We start from the raw sequence: 19,958 nt of genomic DNA, 5'->3' as shown, positions 1-19,958 counted from the left end.
ACAGCTTCTTCCTTGCCGACCGCTTCATAACCCTCGGTTGCCACTTCAACTGACTCATCTTTCTCTTCACCTTCACCTAATGTTCCCTCTAAGCCGTTTACCATTATTATGGATTTCTTCTCTATCCTAGGAACCAATTTCCATTTTTATTCTTTTCTTGGCTTGTTCATATGTGACAAATGGCTTGGCCTTTCTATCTACAAGCTCATTCAACAAAGTCTCAATAGCCTGTGTGGCTCGGTCAATATTAATTTCATAATCCATCAATTCCAACCATCCAATCCTCGATCCAACTGTCTTTATCAAACATGTGTCTGTGTCAACCAGAAAACAATGGTGTCCTTGTAGTTTTCTAATAGTTGAGGTGGAATCCTAAATCTTTGATAAATTCTTGCCTTGAATTACTCAAATATTCATTCATAACTTTCTCAAAATTCTCACCCATACCAACAATATAATCATTGATTTGGTAAATTGCAGGCCTATTGGTGTCCCAATTAACATCTCCAATAGTAGGAAAATAGTTTTGTACATAAAAGAAGATATACCAATAATGAACCGTATTTCAAAGTGTTTGTCTTGGCCACTCGGATGGTCCTCATGTTGTCCTCAAATTGCTTTAGTAGTAGCTCGGAAAAGTCTATCTTAAAAAACCTTTCTTTACAATCTTCTATGCCAAGTCTACAAGTCCACAAGGAAAGTTGTTTGGTGTGCTCAACTGAAATATCTTGTATGCAATCACACATGTGGCAAACTTCGTCTCGGAATCACTAATTGTAGATACTCGGAGTCCTCTTCCATCCCAAGTTGCATTAGTGTGCTTTTTTTTATCTTGGTCATCAATGCAACCTTCATGGCTTTGGCCTTCTCAATGATGGTATACCAAATCACCATGTGCATAACATCTTGAGTGATCTTCACTAGTCCTAACCACATAAATTGACCATGTATTTAGCTAAGGAAAAAACGGATCCATTCGTTCTTGAACGCTTTCAAGAATTGCAAAGCATAGGTTCAACCCTTCGTCTCTAAATGTTTGTGCTCATCCTTCAGCTGACCATCCACACACAATTCAGCATATGCCTGTTGTAGCTCGTAATTACCAACTTCACCAATTATGCAATGAATATATGATCTTATGTCACAAACAAGTAAAACCCTCGAAGGTACAAATGAAAATGCTCCAATTTCATCATGAAAATGCTCCAGTTCCATCAGTCTTGGACACAATCTCTTGATGTAACTCGTAGTTCGGCTCTTCACAATCTTCGTTTTACACCAATTTCACCTTGCTAACCTTCGATTACTTCATTGGTTCAGAGCTTGATGTCATTTTTGCAACTCGACAAACTAAGGTTTCAACAAACAGTGATATATTTGCTCGGATATAGTTAAATCTTTCACCAAATCACTCAAACAGCTCAAATCTTCACTAAATTTACTAATTATGGCTCAGAAATCAACTACTCACAATGATAGCTCAAAATCGCTCAAAATCACTTTGAAATGCTCATGTATGGAAGGTAAATAATGCATTTTCAAATGCCCTTTTATAGTGAAAAGTGCTTTTAGGGTTAGATAAGGTGCAATTGATGTTCTATTTCTCAACTCAGTTGCATACCGAGTCCCAACCAACTTTCTTTAGCAACTTCAAAATCTTGCTCAATTCTCAATCCATTAACGCCAACTAACTATCTTGCTCGATTGAGCTCACCAACCAAACTAACTTTCAACTTTACAAGGGTTATTCTAATGCATCTTACATATGCTAGTATGAATATCATTCCAAGATTCTAAGGATATGATAAATGATGTAACAATCAAATTGCAGTTCCTATACACACCTATATGGCTTAGTTTGAGATTATGGATTCACCTAATCCGGAGGATGAGGTGTCATTGACTAATCCAGTAGTAGTTCCACTATCTTCACTCTTCTTTCTCCATGCCTGGTTCATATGATTCCTTATGTAATTAATATCAACCTTGCTCTTTCCTTTGGTTCTTTCATCATATTAGGTGTTGATGCTCGATACATACAGTTCTTGCTTAGATGACCGACCTAATGACAATGAAAACATATCATGTTTGAGTTCATCCAATTGCCAAATTTTCCTCTCATGTGTAACCTCTTCAATTTGCTGCAATGTGACCATATCTTCCACGCATGCTTTACATGTAGCCCATGTATTATAATCTCAATCGACTATATTATCTTGTTTGCTCAATATCCAGTTTTGCTTCTTTTGTGATCTGCAATCTTGTGCCTTATCTCCATACTTATTGCAAGTGTAACAATATCCTTCAAACTTTTGTTCTCTTGAATTACTAGTGAATTTGGATATGTACTCAATAATTGATATGCACTCAATGCTTGATGACCATACTTATTGTAGTTATAACAGTAACTATCAAATTTAGGGGTAACATTAGTCTTACCGACCTTGCTCCTCTGTACATTAGTTGTATGACGCGAATTTTCACAATGATAGCATTTTGGCTTCTTGGGTTTTGGATTGGCATAGACATTCCTTTGTTCGGTGTACTTTGATGTCTCTCCTTGCTTAGATGTAGAATGCTCGGTATAGCCTAGTCCAGTGGCATCTCTCGATCTTCTCTAGCTTCTTAACTATTCATCCAATTTCCTTATACTTTCCTCAAATCTCTTCAATCTTTCATTGGTTTCCTTTTCAATTCTCAACTCATTCTTCAGTTGTTCATTTTCTGATCTCAATCTAGTAATCTCTTCCATCTTTCTACCAATCTCATTGTTAACACTGAGGAGCTGATTGACCATATCATAGTGGTTTTGAGTCAACCTTTGTATTTCAGCCTCATCAAGTCTTGTAGTCTTGTGTCTTAAATCTTCTTCTGCCATTTTCTTATCATCCTCAGCTTGCCCCTTCTATCCTAAGATTTCACACATTCTAGTTGATTAAGCTTCTTGTTGTTTCTTCATTTATTTTACCTGCTCGATTAGGGTTTGGTTCTTTTCCATCAAATCTGATATAGCAGTTTCAAATTCATCAGACATCCTATCCTCTAATAGTTCTTCAAATTCTTCTCCCTCATACTGTGCCATTTTGTTGATGTGCTAATTCCCTTCCTTTGCTTAGTGATTGTTTGAGCTTCTCTTTCATTTCACCAATCTAACCTAGAGAAATCCTTAGTTACAATCTTTGATTCTCGATCAAATTATTTAGCCTATACCTTTCCGTCTCTTCGGATCTTTTCTGATGGGTGGTTAAAGTTCTTTTCAACAAATCTAGCTCTAATACCAATTGTCGGAAAGTTTAGGAGAGGTAAGGTGTCCAAAGGGAGGGTGAATCACTACCTCTACACTTCTAACCCTCAATACAATTTCAACCTTTGAACATTATCATTTGCTTTACATGCCTAGTTTTAGTAATTGAATAATGAATAACTATAAGAAAATCTAACATCTATGATCATAACACATCACAAAATCAATCAACACACACAACACAAAGATTTGGTCACGCAGAAACCCTTGGTTAGAGGGAAAACTGCGATGGGGATGACACCCACAAATCCTTCACTACTATGGTAAAAAGGTTGCTCAGTTAGAGCATACAATGATGTCACTTCTGGTGACTTACCCTGTTAGTCGTAATGCATTAGACCTATTTAAGTCTGCCTTGTAAAGGGATTTTACAACACTATTCAAGTGTGTACTCCATTAAAAAGATTTTCATTAAGTCCACTATGTTCAAAGATTCTCTACTACAATGGTAAGAAAGTAACAGTAAAGTGATCTGGTAATATGCAACTTACTTTGCATGTTCATATCCAATCTGCTTTGTACTGATATATCACCTTCTTGTGATGGATTTCACCCAATATGTCCTTGTTCTCTACTCGATAGCTCTTCTCTTCTTTGGCTTAGCTAGATCTTCAACTTGCCATTCCTCCAAGAACTTTGAATTTGTTCTTGAACCATCTATATATAAAGATCTTATGGCTTCCATCATACGTGACCTAATTAGGGTTTGGAATCTTCTAAAAAGCTCAATCAAATAAATCAATGATCCTTATTCCTCCTTATCATCAAGAACATTAAGCTATTGTTATATTGGCTTATCCTTGTGCCTTGGGATCCATAAAATCATGCATCAATCCCAATAAGCCTTACCTAAACATCTCATCGATCTTTGTAAACCATTTCCTAGCTCAATAGGATTCAACTATATAGAATTTTGTGCATTTACAAACATTGATACATATAGTATGTCACTCGATAAACATTAATTCACTGCTTGGTAGTATGTTGTCCTCTCGTAATAGACTTAATCATAATTGTACTAGGTATCCATTTACTACTCAGTTATTATTTTGCTCGGTAATCATTCTACTTGGTGACTTAAACTCCACTCAGGATCCATATCTATTTGGTGTTTAGGTTCACCGACCTATCTAGCTTGTATTCACCAACTATACACTTCAATATAGTTTTGTACTAATGACAACAATCAAATGCATCGTGGTGTAGCAGAGTGATCGTCAAGATTCTCTGTTGTTATTTGTTCACCTACCTTCCTGTATGTTTGTGTGTATGATTGATGGAATATCGCATCTCTCAACAATGTTATATTCTTACCGCTGAAATTTCTAAGAGTTATTTATCTTCTCATATATTGCATGCTTGCCTCATTACAAAAAAAGGATGGGATCAATAAACTATGTTGGGTAATGTTTGTACTCGCGCAAACCGAAGGATGCTTCATTTCTGCAACATTTCTACAAAATGGTAACGTAAAGATTTAATGTCCATTCTGTGAATGAATTTGCAAGTCTCAATCTTCTACTTTGGTGATGTCATCGAATGTCAATGGCAAGGGCCACATTGGACAAATGTTGAAAAGGGCATCAAATTTCAAGCTTGTCCCTGACTTTGTGGATGTTCGAAGATAAATTTGCTTTCATTCAAAAATGGCTTCTTGGTTTTAAATCCAGATCCATGCAGCATACAACACAATAAGTCCTGTGGAAATTCTGAATTCTCTCGATCTATCGTCAATTTCTTTATGGGAGGGACAAATGATCTGATTTTTTGTGCAATGGAGGTTCTTTAGACTGTGTCCAAGTTTTATGGGCCACATACATAGTGGTTTGCACAAGTTCGGATGGACTCAAGATCGTGTTTGTAAATTTGCAAGTTGTTGATAGGCTTAGTTTGTTGCGTCGATTGTCAAGCATGCTATGGTCAAAAGATGATTTGTGCATACATGGCAAAATGAGGCAAATTTAGAGGCCATGGCAACTAAGGGCAAGGTGACTATCATAGCAGCCACAAAGCCTGTTGAAACAAGTAAGGACTTGTCACCATGCTAGGTTGCCTCGTAAAGTAAGAAAATTTTGTTTCCTTCGCACAAAGCTTAAAATGTGTAGATAAATCTTCAGAGCGTGTCAACCTAGAATTGTGTTCATTTTTTCTGTCCTTCTTTCATCCCTATGAAGTAGTTATTAAATTGCCTTGGTTGTTTCTTGTTACATCCCAAATTTTGTCTTAAAATAATCATATAATCGTTATATATTTCATGTGAATGCTAATTGGACAAGTTAAACAGTTGAATGTCACTATCATGTGAAATTGTAATCATGGTTGATCGTTTTGTTGTTCATGTATAGATGACTTGTTAGTTGTTTGTTACAATTTTTAACTATAAATGAATATTTATCATTTTACAAAAATTAGTTGTGTAGTAGAATTGGTGGTTAGCCCTTGTGATAATTAAGAAATAACTTTTTAATTTTAGTTACCTTGATTTAAATTTAGGAGTACGTTATTATCATGGGAGAATTCTTCTTGGATGTAGGAGAGGACGAAAGGGGGGAAGTATTGCCTAACGGGATGTAAGGACTAGGGTACCATAAAGTTCATCGATAGGCCATCAGGTATGGGTTCTAACCATTTCGATTAAGGATTTAATGACTAGGCAAGCAAGAGTATACCTTGGACAACCATGAGCTACCCAGTCAGTTCACAATATAAGAAAAACATTAAACATTTAAAATAACATAAAAAATTGTTGCCTTTTTACATTTGAGATTGTTGTATAGTCACCTAAATATAATATATTGACACCATGTTATCTTCACATATTTACTGGCAACTACATGTAAGTGTGTGTTTGTGTGTGTGTATAAACCAATATAATGATACAAAAGAATTACTTGATTAAATTTATAAGCATTTATATGTATATCTATATATGTATATGTATATGTATTGGTATATATGTACGTACAAATAGAGGTGGCATAAATAGAACGATGTCAATATGTAATAAAAACATGAGGTGGGATAACCTTTATGTATATCTTTAATTTTGGCTCCATATTGTTTGAGAGATTCCCAACTTCATATCGGCTCATAATTCTTAACACTTAAAACAATAGTCACTTTCTTTTTTGACCGATAGCTAGCCATACCCCGCCACCTCGGTCTCTTTCTTGTAACTCAAAGTCGTTGTGGGATGCTTTATTTATTGCTCTCTCTACAACCATGAGAGCTCTCTTTCTTTTATTATTTATGCTTCCTTGCACCCTGCAAGCATTCTATCTTACAACCTCCAGAGCAGAGTCTACAATTATGTTTGGGTTCATCAAGAAGCCCTGCAACTATGGTGAAGCTAGTTAAGGCTTCGGCTTTGTCATCTTCATTTGCAAACGATTCTAGTGGGCATTCCATTACATCACACCTCATGCTCTCAAGCCGCACTAGGCAGTGAGACAAACAACTACAGTTTATGCAATCATTGTTCTTGATAAGTTGCCATTTAAATATATTTATTGTTCATTGATGATACTAAATGTTGCAAACAATGGATAATTTAAGTTGCCAAAAGAACTAATATGGAATCTTCGAAACACCAATCGTTGCCATATTTATAATGTGGTTGGTAATACAGTCTTGCGAATAGCATAAATTGACTTGAAATCTTTGTAAATATTATCGTACCTATTTTCCCATTACATATCTTGTGCAAGAAATATTTATATGCAAGCATCGAGTTACCGTTGTACATAAAAATCGACCTAACTTATACAGAGGTGTCATTAATATGCCTTTGAGATAAGGTCAACTCGAGGTGTTAAAGAATATTGAATGCTCACTTTGCTACTTGATTTGCACATGATCTCGAGATCTCCTAGGATACATCTCAAGACCAGAAGGGTCAAGCAATAATGGGTGTGAGGAAAAAATACCTAAAAGAACAAAGGAGAGTTTGAAATGAAAGTGATTAAAATGTAAAAACTGTATAAGTAATACTAAGTCAGCTCATGGTTGTCCAATATATATTTCTTTTGTCAAGTCGAGCAGTGGGTGATCAAGCACAATTAGTAGCCCACAAAAATCCTTGGCCAAGGTAGCTTTCTGGCATGCTAATCACAACGATCACTAAAGGTTAGAGTGCTAGCTGACAGAAGGGAGGTTGTTAGACGGTTTCCACTGACTTGTTTGCTGCCTAGCCAACATCGGAATGCTCGGGTGGCAGGACCATGTTTCTCCAAGCCAAACCCTAGGGTAGGGAGGATCTTTCTAGAATGAGATTGTGTAGGGACAAGTTAAGGTCTATGATTGCGAGGTTAAGCCTATGTCAATGCTTCTTCTCTTCACCAAATGTAGAGGCTTGCTCAACACAGTGACTGTCTTCCGCTACATGTATGGTACTTGTTCCTTTGTATACTTCATTTTCAAAATTTAGTAGAATGTTGATTAAACTGCATTATTTCTGATGATTGTAATAGCCTTGGAAAGTAATTAGTAATGGAAGTTATAGTAGTTTCCTTTGATGTGAACTAGATTAGTTCGTTACTAGTTTCTATTTTAATTTCATAAAATGTAATAAGTTGATGGATTTCCCTTCCATGTAAAGTCACTGAGGTAACTACGATCATGTCATTCTATTATGAATCTAGATTCACTTTAAAATATGATTTTCAAAATGGCTTCAGAAAATAGCATGTTACATTTCTTGTTTGTCTTGCCATCTTCGAGGATATTATCATTTGTAGATTATTAATCAATTTTTTTACTTTGGCAATGGTGAGTCTTGCTCATACCTTTTCATTCTCCTCTTTTTAACAGCTACTTAATGTCACGAGGAATCCCTACAATTCTGCACTTGTTACAAGGCTCCCTAGAAAAAGTCTTCAGATTTTAGAAACCTATGCTCCAAGTTTTTTAATGGGTTCCTCGCAGAAGCAGTAGTCCTGTTTAGATTAATTCATGCACCTAAATGTCATTTTGCTTTCTGGAGATCTAATCCTTCACGGATGCTTTTATAGTTAAAAACTATTGGTATATATCCTTTGTATGAATTACCCTAATTGGGTCGTGCTACTTCATGTTGATTATTTTCTGGGTTGTCTACATTTACTGCATATTTCGAGATCATATCTATCATCTTGGCTGTTGTGTGATCACACCAAGTTGGCAGCCAATCTAATACTTCATTGCAGCAATAGTAGATAGCCATACCAATGATTCATAGGGTGTTTCCTCTACTTCTTCATGTGTAATATCCCCATTTTTGTCAGCATTGGAGTTTGAGACATTAGCATATTATGTTATCCTCGTAGGCTAGTTATTGTGGATAGAGGGTCTTCTGAGGCAGTGGCTTGGCTTGGGAGTGTCTCGTCTTGTCCACAATTCAATAAGTTACAGGTTGGTCTTCATTTGGCTCAAATTGGACTTTGTATGGGCTTAGTTTTGTGTACTTACCATTTGTGCTAAGTCGGGTGTTGATTGAGATGGACCCTTTCGATTTTTCGAAAGTGCATTCGGTCACAAGGAGAAATAATGTGTGACTCCTATTTCAGACAACATATTTAACTAATGAGTATTTTGAGAGTTATTATATTTTTAGTCCCAAATTATTATTATATCATTAATTGGCTTATTATGAAGTTATAACTTAACTTGAATATTTCACTTAAGTTGACGGTTGAGTCATCATGGGAAGGGGCCATTTATTTAATTAATTATATGCCTAAGCCAAGTATTAAATGTTACTAAAAAAGTTGTGTTGAAAAGTTTCAAGAGCTTAGTTCTTTTGGGAAAGTTTCACAGAATCTGAAGTTGAGTTCTTTTCGGAAACTTTTGCAAATATGGGATTATAAACATGAGCTCATTTCATTGGAAAAAGCACACTTGGATATTTATTTGCTTTTGTTGCCTTTGTGGCTTTTTCTGAGTTTCCTAAATTGTATGCCCTAGCTGAGTATAAGGGTTTTTGAGTTTTTGAAGATTGTTAGAAGTCACTACCGAGGTATAGTGATTTCATTGGTTAAATCTCCTTACTGTGATTATTTGTGACTGGGAGATTGGAATTATTCTGAGATTTATGAGTTTGGTGTATGCAAATTATGTTGAGGCATATAATTTGCATCTCTCTCTGTCCTTCTGTAATTCCTGTGTCTAGGAGATCGAATCTACCAAAAGAATTTGAGGGCATTCGACTAAGGATTTGTGTTAAGTTTTGCCAATCTACACCTAGGTTACTAGAGGCCATGATTTGAGTTTGTAGACTACCAATTCACACCCGGAGGCAGCAATTTAATCATCTCAGACATCATCAGCAATTACAGAGCCTATAAATAATCTTTGGAGGCTGGCCAGCATTTTTCCTTGGGTATTGGGAGTAAACAGAGCAAACGAGAGGCTTCAGGTGCAATTTGCAAGGGCTGCATGGGAGATGTCAGACCTGCAAATTATTGTTTTGATCCACCATTCATAGTGGGAAGCCAACATTACATATATCCAGCCTACATTTTACTTTCCAAGGACTGTTGTGCATACAGAGAACCAGTATTAGTAGAGGAGGAGTAACCATTAACCCCTAGGTCTGCATTTCACCTTGCTTACTGGCCATTATATTGTTTAGAGTTATATATTTGCACAGTGAGCAGTGCAAAGGACATACAAATCATAATCAGGCTCTATTCAGTTGGAAATTGAATAAGTTTTATGCAAACATTATCATTCAAGCTATTTCCTTTAGCAAATAAAATTCTAGAAATTCTGAGAATTGTGTTATTTTGCAAAGGATATCGACTTGTAAATTAGTTCCATTATTCAGTGGCATGGATGATGATAGGAAATTCATTTTGAGTAGGTTTTATACTCACAGAAGATGTACTTCTCCACCTCGGGATGGAGAATCTGAGATACAAGGTATTGTGAAACAATTGGATGTGCTAGTCAATAAGTTGAATAAAAATCAGAAATGGATGACCCAGCTGATTTCGAATCCGAGATTTGCGCAGAGCATCACATCGCTTTTTCAGAGAGGTAAAAGTGATGATACAGTCACAGCTACAGAAGTGCGGGACATTTTGTATGAGACACCACATGAGATGGGCAGAGTAAAGGACAAATGTGATGAGAATTCATGTCAGGTAGAGTCAAATGATACAATTGTTGACATGAGCCCTCAAGATTGTGTGTTTGATGGCAATGCAGTGATAGAGGAGGTAGGAGCGTGCGAGGATAGTGTTATATCAGCAGCCACTCCTATGTCGGTTGAGCCATCTACCAAGAAGTTTAGCAATGTGCATATGGTTGTACATGTGTTCTCTAATGATAGTACACATGTTATTGATGATGAGGTGAGTGATGTAGATACAAACTTATGTTATACTACTATTTAACACAGTGTTGATGTTCACTCTCTCGACAATCCTATGTTTGACATGGATGCAACATCGTCTTATGAGAATCCTCTTTTTGAGATTGATGTTGATCACTCACCTAACTGGAGTTGGGCTCAAATTTGACCATTTGCGGATTCGGTTCAATTTTCTATTGCGGCAGTTGATAATGTTCTTGTGTCCACGGTTTTGACATGGCTGCACCTATTGTTGATACAGTTGGCATGAGTGCATATGGTTCTCCTATAGCTACATCTTTTCCAAGGATGGTTGGTAATGATCAGGATTCCAGTCCAGTATATATTATATGGGTGGTGAGTGGGAAGAAGAATATGCTGAGATTTCCTATGGAGTTGTCTTCTAGTGATATCCTAACTTCTACATCATCAGCACAAGTTCTAAGTGCTAGGTTGCAGGTTATGTTGTTGGTCCTGATGATGTTAGTGGTATGCGGTTGGTTCAATGTTGACAACGGTGTCACGTACTTCTTCATTTGGAATCCAGGTGGAGGTTGGATTTCACTGTGTTGCTGGATTGCTTGAGGACAAGCAATATCGGGGAGGGAGGACTGTAATGTCCCCATTTTTGTCGGCATTGGAGTTTGAGAGATTAACCTATTATTGTTATCCTCATAGGCTAATTATTGTGGACAAAGGGTCTTCTGAGGCAGTGGCTTGGCTTGGGAGGATCTTGTCTTGTCCACAATTCAATAAATTACAGGTTGGCCTTCATTTAGCTCATATTGGACTTTGTTTGGGCCTAGTTTTGTGTACTTACTATTTGTGGCAAGCCGAGTGTTGATTGAGATGGACCCTTTCTATTTTTCAAAAGTGCATTTGGTCACATGGAGAAATAATAGGTGTTGACTCCTATTTCAGACGGCATATTTAAATGATGAGTATTTTGGAATTTATTATTTTTTAGCATCCAAATTATTATTAAATAATTAAATAGTTTATTATAAAGTTATAATTTCACTTAACTTGAGGGTTGAGTCATCATAGGAAGAGGTCATTTATTTAATTAATTATATGTCTAAGCCAAGTATTGAATGTTACTAAAAGAGTTGTGCTGGAAAGTTTCAAGAGCTTAGTTCTTTTGGGAAACTTTCACAGTTTTTGAAGTTGAGTTCTTTTGGGAAACTTTTGTCAACACAGGATTATAAATATAAGCTCATTTCATTGGGAAAAACACATTTGGATATTTATTTGTTTTTGTTGCCTTTGTGGCTTTTTCAGAGTTTTCTGAATTGTGTCCCCTTGCGTATGTGTAAGGGTTTCTGAATTTCTGAAGATTGTTTGAAGTCACTGCTGAAGTATAGTAGTTTCATTGGTTAAATCTCCTTACTGTGATTATCTATGACTAGGATATTGGAATTATTCTGAGATTTCTGAGTTTGGCGTATGCAAATTATGTTGAGGCATATAATTTGCATCTCTCTCTCCAACTGTAATTCCTGTGTCTAGGCGACCAAATCTGCTGGAAGAATTTGAGGGAATTTGACTAAGGATTTGTGTGTGAAGTTATTGCCAGCCTATGCCTGGGTTACTGGAGACCACAATTTGAGTTTGTAGACTGTCAATTCACACCTCGAGGCAGCGATTTAATCACCTCAAGCATCATCAGCAATTACCAAGCCTAAATAATCTTTGGAGGTTAGACGGCAGTTTTCCTTGGGTATTGGGAGTTCGAATGGAGCAAATTAGAGGCTGCAGATGCAATATGCAAGGGCTGTGTGGGAGCTGCAAATTATTGTTTTGATCCACCATTCATAATGGGAGACCAACATTACATATATGCAGCTTGTGTTTTACTTTCCAAGGATTGCTGTGCATACAGAGAACCCGTGTTGGTAGAGGAGGGGTAACCATTAACTCCTAGGTCTGCATTTCACCTTGCTTACTGACCAGTACATTGTTTAGAGTTCTATATTTCCACAGTGGGCAGTACATAGGACATACGAATCATAATCAGGTTCTATTGATTTGGAAATTGAATAAGTTTTATGCAAACATTATCATTCTAGCTATTTTCTTTGGCAAATAAAATTCTGGAAACTCTGAGAGTTGTGTTATTTTGCAAACGTTATCACTTGTGAATTAGTTCCAATATTCTGAAATTCAGTCTAAGAGTTTAAAATGCAAAGCAATAAATTCAATTACATGAAAGACTTATCATTAGAGATTGTCTGCCAAGTGTTTGACAAAATGTCAAACCTACTTTACTTTTGGATTGGAGTTTGTTTGAGCCAACCAACAGGGGTAAATACATCAGGAGATACCAATAACCCCCAAAATAGAGCTGCTATTCCTCCATACATGAAGGCAGTATACTGGGAGGCATGGTGGAAGCCTTCTGCCTGCAGCCAAATGATGTAATAAAAACAAGCCTCAAATAAACAGGGTGGGTCAATACAGAGGGATTGCTTGTTGTGGCACAACCATTACTAAAACAGAGGGGATTAGAGCCCTGTGATTCTCAAACAGTGAAGGTTAGCAAAACAAGCCGGATGATGGCTGGATTTGGTGCAGGGGTGGTGGAGGCCCTCGTGATAGTCACTCCACCTGAGGATACAAGGATTCAGATTGAATAAAGTATCTATATAAGGAGGTTGCTGGCGGCAATTGAACTGCATGATTTCAGAAGAGAACTAGACTACAAAGAGATCACTATTCTAGGTTTCTGTTATAGCACTAGGAATAGTATCTGCTTTTAACACTGATCTCGTTATTTTATCGCTCCAAGTTGCAAGGCACGACAATAAGCAATAAGATGAGGATGTTGCTTTAATGATACATATTCAAAGGAAGATGTTTTAGCTTCAAAGGGAGGTTTTCATCTGTTGTCTTCTAGTGATGTTCAAAGTTGTTCCTTGTGAACGGGAGTCTTAATGGAATCCCCGCAATCTTATGCATGTTGTTAATGAGATTTTTCTCTATGACAAGTTAGGTACTGTAGAATTTAAAATTAGGGTTTCGAAAAAAAACGGCCCTAGCTGAAAAAAGCTTGAAAAAACTTCAGATTTCTTGATGAAAAATGGTCGAATCTGCTTCCCAGAGCACGATGACAGACTGAGACGGCTAAGAGCATGAAGATTTGATACAGAAACATGCAGATTTTCACCCCAAAAACGCGAGTCTTCAAAAAATGGCCACGATTTCCACGCGATTTGCAGACCCGTAATTCGGGAATTTCTCCAAGCAGAAAAACCCTAGGTGGGTTTTGGAGAAATTAGCTGAAATAATTTTGGAAAAATTTAAACAAATAATTTCAAGAAGAAATTATAAATTTTTCCGAAAAAATTTAAGTATTTAGCTCTGATACCATATTACAAGGTAATTGGTAAATACTTGCTTATTAATAACAGAGACCGAAAGGTCAATTTATACAAAAGGAAGAGATGATGTTTCCTTAGGAAACGATCGTAAAGAATAGAAACATTCTATTCCAGAGAAAGCAAAAAACGAAAGCAAACTAAAGCTAAAGATATTTACAAGATAACCATTAACTAATAATAGACGTCTTATCTATTATTGTAATAAGGTAGGGTGCAAGCAAGAGCAATTTCCAAGTCTTTGTGGAACATTAAAAAAAGTGTAAATCTCATCATTTAGATTGGATAGACTTTGCTGAATATTAATATGTTACTTGTTCTTTTATTGTCATGTTGAGAAAATCTATAACTGATAAATTTAGTGAAAGCCCTTGGATCTACCCTCTGGGCTGAAGCATGGTGGAATTGCATTCTTCTCTGGGAAGAAGGTTGAGGTGAAAGCTCTCATTCCACCCTCTACGATGAGGTGTGGTGGAAGTCATGTGTATGACTCCACTTTATGTTACTATGATGAATTATGTTATGCTGAGATAACATGTTTTTTATGTGAAAATCTATATGATGAAAATTTATCATTAACATCCTTGGTTGCAGCTATGTGTGACTGACTTACTAAAGATCTCTCTCTCGCTAAAAGTAAGTGTTGAAGATTGTAGCTGCAATAGATATATTTATCTCTGTTTTTATTAAATAGAATATGACCGTTATGGTCATCTTCAGCTAAAGCAGACATTTATAATAATAATTGAGATAATATTTAAAAATGTGTGTCATGCAAAGAGGCATGCATATGAAAATATGAAGAGTTGTATATTTGAAAATTGAAATGACCCTTCAGTGGTGTAATGAAGACTCTCTCTCTCTCTCTCTCTCTCTCTCTCTGTGTTTGTATTGTATCAAGCGAAAAACATTGTACACTTGAACATTTTATCATCAATAAAAGTGATATATTTGTGGTGTGGCTGGGTTTTTCCCTTCAAGTGGAAGGGTTTTCCCAATATCATCTCTTGTGTCTCTTGTACCTGTTTTGTTATTCCTTATTGCTGTTTACCTTTAATTCTGGGCCAAAACTTAACACGTGGAAGGTGACTTGTTTTGGAAGCTAGAAGAAGATACTATGAATGTCACTGAAACCTTCAGTGGACCCAGTAATGTTTCCTACACATCAGAAACGCCCCGCCATGCATGTCATTCTGCTCAAAAAATTGTAATTCTTTTCATTAATATTTTGTTCATGTTTGTGCCAATAACCCCATCCCCAGTTGTTTATGGGCCCCATCCACACCCTAAAGAGATGCTAAAAAGAGAGAAAGACTGCAAAAGTGAGAGTATTAGGACAGGAAAAGCAATAGCCGAACTTTCAGCAATTGAGTGGGAATATTAGGTAAACTGAGTGGGAGTATTAGGTAGGGTGCAAGCAAGAGCAATTTCCAAGTCTTTGTGGAACATTAAAAAAAGTGTAAATCTCATCATTTAGATTGGATAGACTTATTACCTTCATTGTTAATTTTCTAAAATAATGCATAACCCTTGACCCCAATAGAAAACTCCACCCTTAGTCACTGCTAGCCAACAACTTTTTCACTATTGTCTAACTACTAACCACCCACTGTCCCCTTATTTAGGCCCTTGGACCCCCATCAGAAATTCTATGCAAGGTTATGAAAAAAACCTCTTATCCCTCTCAAAAGAACCTTCTTCAACTCAGGGAAGCTGAGCGGACACTAGACTTTGGAAACACAAAACCACCATTCACTATCGTTTTGGACTGGATGGGCATTTCCTTAACCAGTTTATCTAGCTTCTACCTTTTAAGTTGATCTAAGAATTAACTTCTTAAAATGGATACAGATTTTAGGTCCAAAGAGAAAATTTTAGGTACTCCAATGGGTGTATTGCCAATCATCTTTATTTTAGTTGATAAATTGATTTATATTTTTCATTTGTTGCCTTATATTTTTTTTCATCTATTATATCTGATCTTGTCGTCTGGTAACGTTTATTATTGCAGGCTTCTATTTCAAGACACACTAACTAGAACTGGTTACTCATTTTAATAATGCAGGTAGTGTAAAAGTTCTTTTCTTTGTTCCACAAATGACCTGGATTATTCCTTACAGTAACTTCATGCATTACCTGGGTGAGAAGCGAAGTGCTGCTGTTATAAAATTAGGGAATGGGGCTACATTGCTCTTGGTTTCATCATCCCATGTGTTCTTTTAATCTTATTCTTTTGTGCTTCAATAATTGCCACTGGCGGGAAACATCTGAACAGCTCGAGGATGTCAGAGGAAAGTCAAAGGGATGTAGGCGAGATGTCAGAAAGAGCATATCATTCCCAGTTAACAGGCTAAAAAGGGAGCATCCCCGGAAACATAATCCAAATAGAGTAGATGTTCCGGGGTTGGTGGCAGCAATGAAATAGCTCCCATTTTTTAGATATACCAGTATCCATCCCAAACTTGAGGTGAGAGTGTGCTGCTTAAAAGAGTGGCTGTTTTTACTGCTTGTTTGAAAATTTGAGAAAAATGTCTTACAACAGACCCGAAGGTATGCGTGTTTTTATTTCATTAACTTCCTAAATTATTGAGGGAAAACAAAAAAACTGTAACTTCAACCGCAAGAAAACAAACCCCTTTATGTACTCACCGATTTGCAGGAACTTCTATCTTGTAAATAACCTCCTCATCTTCAGAAGCTTCCTCGTTCAAATGTTTCTCCTTCCTCAAAACCGCTTTCTCAGTAGTCTGCAAGTATTCGTAATGTGTATTATGAACAATTAAAACTAAATAATAAAGCAGGTTTCCAAACACGATTTTTTCAACAGAATAAACCAATAAATAGAAATAGATATGAATAACAAAAGGCATTTAAAAGATTCGTTCTATATCATATAGATTTAGTTACTCACAACGTCATCTAGTTCAATTCCAAAATCAAAGCAGAGCTCCTCGAACTGCTCCTGCGCTGTAAAATCATAGAATTCAGAAACCCTACTTTCCATAAAATGAGAATTCAAATATTACCAAAATGTCATTTGGTTAAGAATGCTTACTGTAAGATTGTCCCAGAGCCTCAAACAGGCGATCCCGCCCAACGCTGACAGTGGGCATGGCTTCAATGTGGGTGTTAAAAAACCCTAGTAGCCCTGAACCCTGCAAAACGAGCTGGTTGCAAAATTGCGGATCTTCCAAACAAACCAAAGTGAGTTCTAATTATTTTTTATTTAGTCCAGATTTCATCTCGCCGGGGTTAAAGAAGTTTTGAGTAATTGGAGTAACATTAGAAAGAGAAAAGGGATAAATTATATGAATCATTAGGTCCGTCTGAATAGAAATGGAAAATTGGAATAGGAATAGGAATGGAAATGGGGAATGGGAATGAAAAAGAGCAATCCTATTTTTGTTTAATTCATTTGGTATTTGATTGGAATATGTTACTTCTTGTTTGGTTCTACAAAATTGAAATTAGAATAAGTTAAGTTTATATTTTAAAATATATTATTTATTTTAATATAGTATTATATTTGATTAATTATTTCAATTTATTATAAAGAAAATAGTTTATTTTTTTCTTTTTATTTGAAATTAATTTATGTCAACATTTTTTAATGAATAGATATAAAAATAAAAATATTATACATAATAAAATATTCGTAAATTTGTAAAATTTGCTTATTCTGATTCAAATTTCATGAATTGAGTTGTACATTAATCTGATTTTTAAAATTATTTTATTTTATTTTTTGTTTCACTATATTATTATATTTGGTTAATTATTTCAATTTATTGTAAAGAAAATAATTTTTTTTCATTCTATTTGAAATTAATTTATGTCAACATTTTTTAATGAATAGATATAAATATAAAAATATTATACACAATAATATAATCATGAAATTAGTTAAATTTGCTCATCCTAATCTAAATTTGATGAATTCAATTGTACATCAATTTGATTTTTAAATTCATTTAATATATTTTATTTGTTTTACTATATTATTATATTTGGTTAATTATTTCAATTTATTGTAAAGGAAAAAAAATCATTCTATTTAAAATTAATTTATGTCAATATTTTTTAATGAATAGATATAAACATAAAAATATTATACACAATAATATAATCATGAAATTAGTAAAATTTTCTCATCTTGATTCGAATTTGATGAATTGAGTTATACGACAATTTAATTTTTAAATTCATTTAATATATTTTATGTGTTTCACTATATTATTATATTTGGTTAATTATTTCAATTTATTGTAAATAAAATATTTTTTTTCATTCTATTTTATTAAATGAAATTAATAAGAAATTAATTTATTTCAACTTTTTTTAAATGAATAGATATAAACATAAAAATGTTATACATAATAATATACCTTTGAAATTACTAAAATTTGCTCATCCTTTAATACAAAATCATATAAAAGGTTTAGTCTCCATGATTCTTTACAACAAAATGGTCATTTTATTACTAAAATTAGAATCACTATCACGAATAGTGTGTTTATAAAAAATAGAATAGAATTAAGTCTACGTTGAAACGCAATTTTGGCTTTCACCATAGAACCAATCTCTCTATTAGTTGTCTCCCGCACAATGCACAACTTGCAACCCTTCCTATCTTCTTCTGTAGATTTTGATGTGCTTGATGTAGATGAGCCATCTTTGACCCACTCAAAGAAGGTGCAGCCATTGTGCCCCTGCATTCCAGAAGTACATTAGGGCTTGCCACAATAATAAAATAAAAAATAAAAATAAAGTAAATTAGTAACAACCTTTCTTTTATCTAGACAACACAAAAACCTATGCCCAAGATTATCCTTTGTACGTGACGTCTTCATTACTATAGGTCCAGCACCACATCGACACATTGAAAAAGTTGTCAAATCCATCGACCCTATATAAATAATGAACAAATATAATGAGAAATTACTACAAAAGTGTAAAATATATTCTGATATCTATATTCAATGGACTATGTTGTCACTCCTCAGTCCAATCCTGCTAGTGATGCAAATACCTCTTGACTTAAAAAATTTGACACAACACGTGACTTTCAACTATATATTGTCAGAAATGCTTGAACACTCTATGATATATATATATATATATATATATATATATATATATATATATATATATATATATATAGAGAGAGAGAGAGAGAGAGAGAGAGATAGAGAGAGAGAGAGAGAGAGAGCATACCAATGCATGCATTTTGTATATCATAAAGCAAAGATAGGATGTGGAGAGATTGAGAAGCACAATTTACTAGGATGGTGTTTTCGCAACAGGGGTGTTGACATCACTGACTTATTCCCAACCATATCAGTTATACAGTTGTTATTGATAACTATTGCAGTGTGAACAAATTGCCAGAGGCATTGAGATTGTCAGAGAAAAGGATAGCATTCAGCACTAACAATGACGAAAGGTCAAAATGTATGACACTTATAACACCCACCTAGGTTGGAGGCACTACCTTTGAACATGGAGCAACCATCCAAGATAACATGGAAGTAATAGAAAGGGTGAACAACATCACTGACAAATAGTAAAATTGCAAAGCATGCATCTTTAGGTCTCACCCCAACAATCATTTGCTCAATCAAATATGAAGAATTTAAATATAGCTTAAACTAATGCATAATAAACATTATCACATTTTCAAAATTCACATAAATAAACAACAATGGTGAAGATGCAAGAACTGGTACAAAGACATATATTAACCATAAGAAACATAACTAACAAATAGTACAATTGAAAATTGCACATCTTCAAGTCTCACCCCAGTAATCATTTAGCACTATTAGATTTTTATAATCCACATAAATGATAGCATTCAACATTAAACAACAATGGTGAAGATGCAAGAATAGGTACAAAGATGTCCATAAGCAAATATATATATATATATATATATATATATATATAT

At 35.1% G+C, this 19,958-nt stretch overlaps 1 protein-coding gene across 2 annotated transcripts in view; it reads right to left on the bottom strand.

The window, feature by feature from the left end:
- The window catches only part of LOC149575702 (tRNA synthetase beta subunit family protein), a 194,442-nt gene extending 177,235 nt beyond the window's left edge, over positions 1–17,207 (bottom strand). For both annotated transcript variants that reach the window (XM_089815469.1, XM_089815470.1), the window contains exons 1-3: positions 17,067–17,207; positions 16,923–16,978; positions 16,661–16,758 (exon numbers count right to left, since the gene is read on the bottom strand). In XM_089815469.1, coding sequence (XP_089671595.1) covers positions 16,661–16,758; positions 16,923–16,978; positions 17,067–17,124 — 212 coding nt within the window. In that variant the 5' untranslated portion in view covers positions 17,125–17,207. The remainder of the gene's footprint in view (positions 1–16,660; positions 16,759–16,922; positions 16,979–17,066) is intronic.
- Positions 17,208–19,958: the final 2,751 nt, after the last annotated feature.

The sequence above is a fragment of the Cupressus sempervirens genome, chromosome 2 (genome assembly GCF_028749045.1).
Source record: "Cupressus sempervirens isolate cs-2001-9-10 chromosome 2, ASM2874904v1, whole genome shotgun sequence".
In the NCBI taxonomy this organism is placed as follows: domain Eukaryota; kingdom Viridiplantae; phylum Streptophyta; class Pinopsida; order Cupressales; family Cupressaceae; genus Cupressus; species Cupressus sempervirens.
Note: the sequence above shows the minus strand (reverse complement) of the source record. Positions and strands in the feature narration are given on the sequence as shown.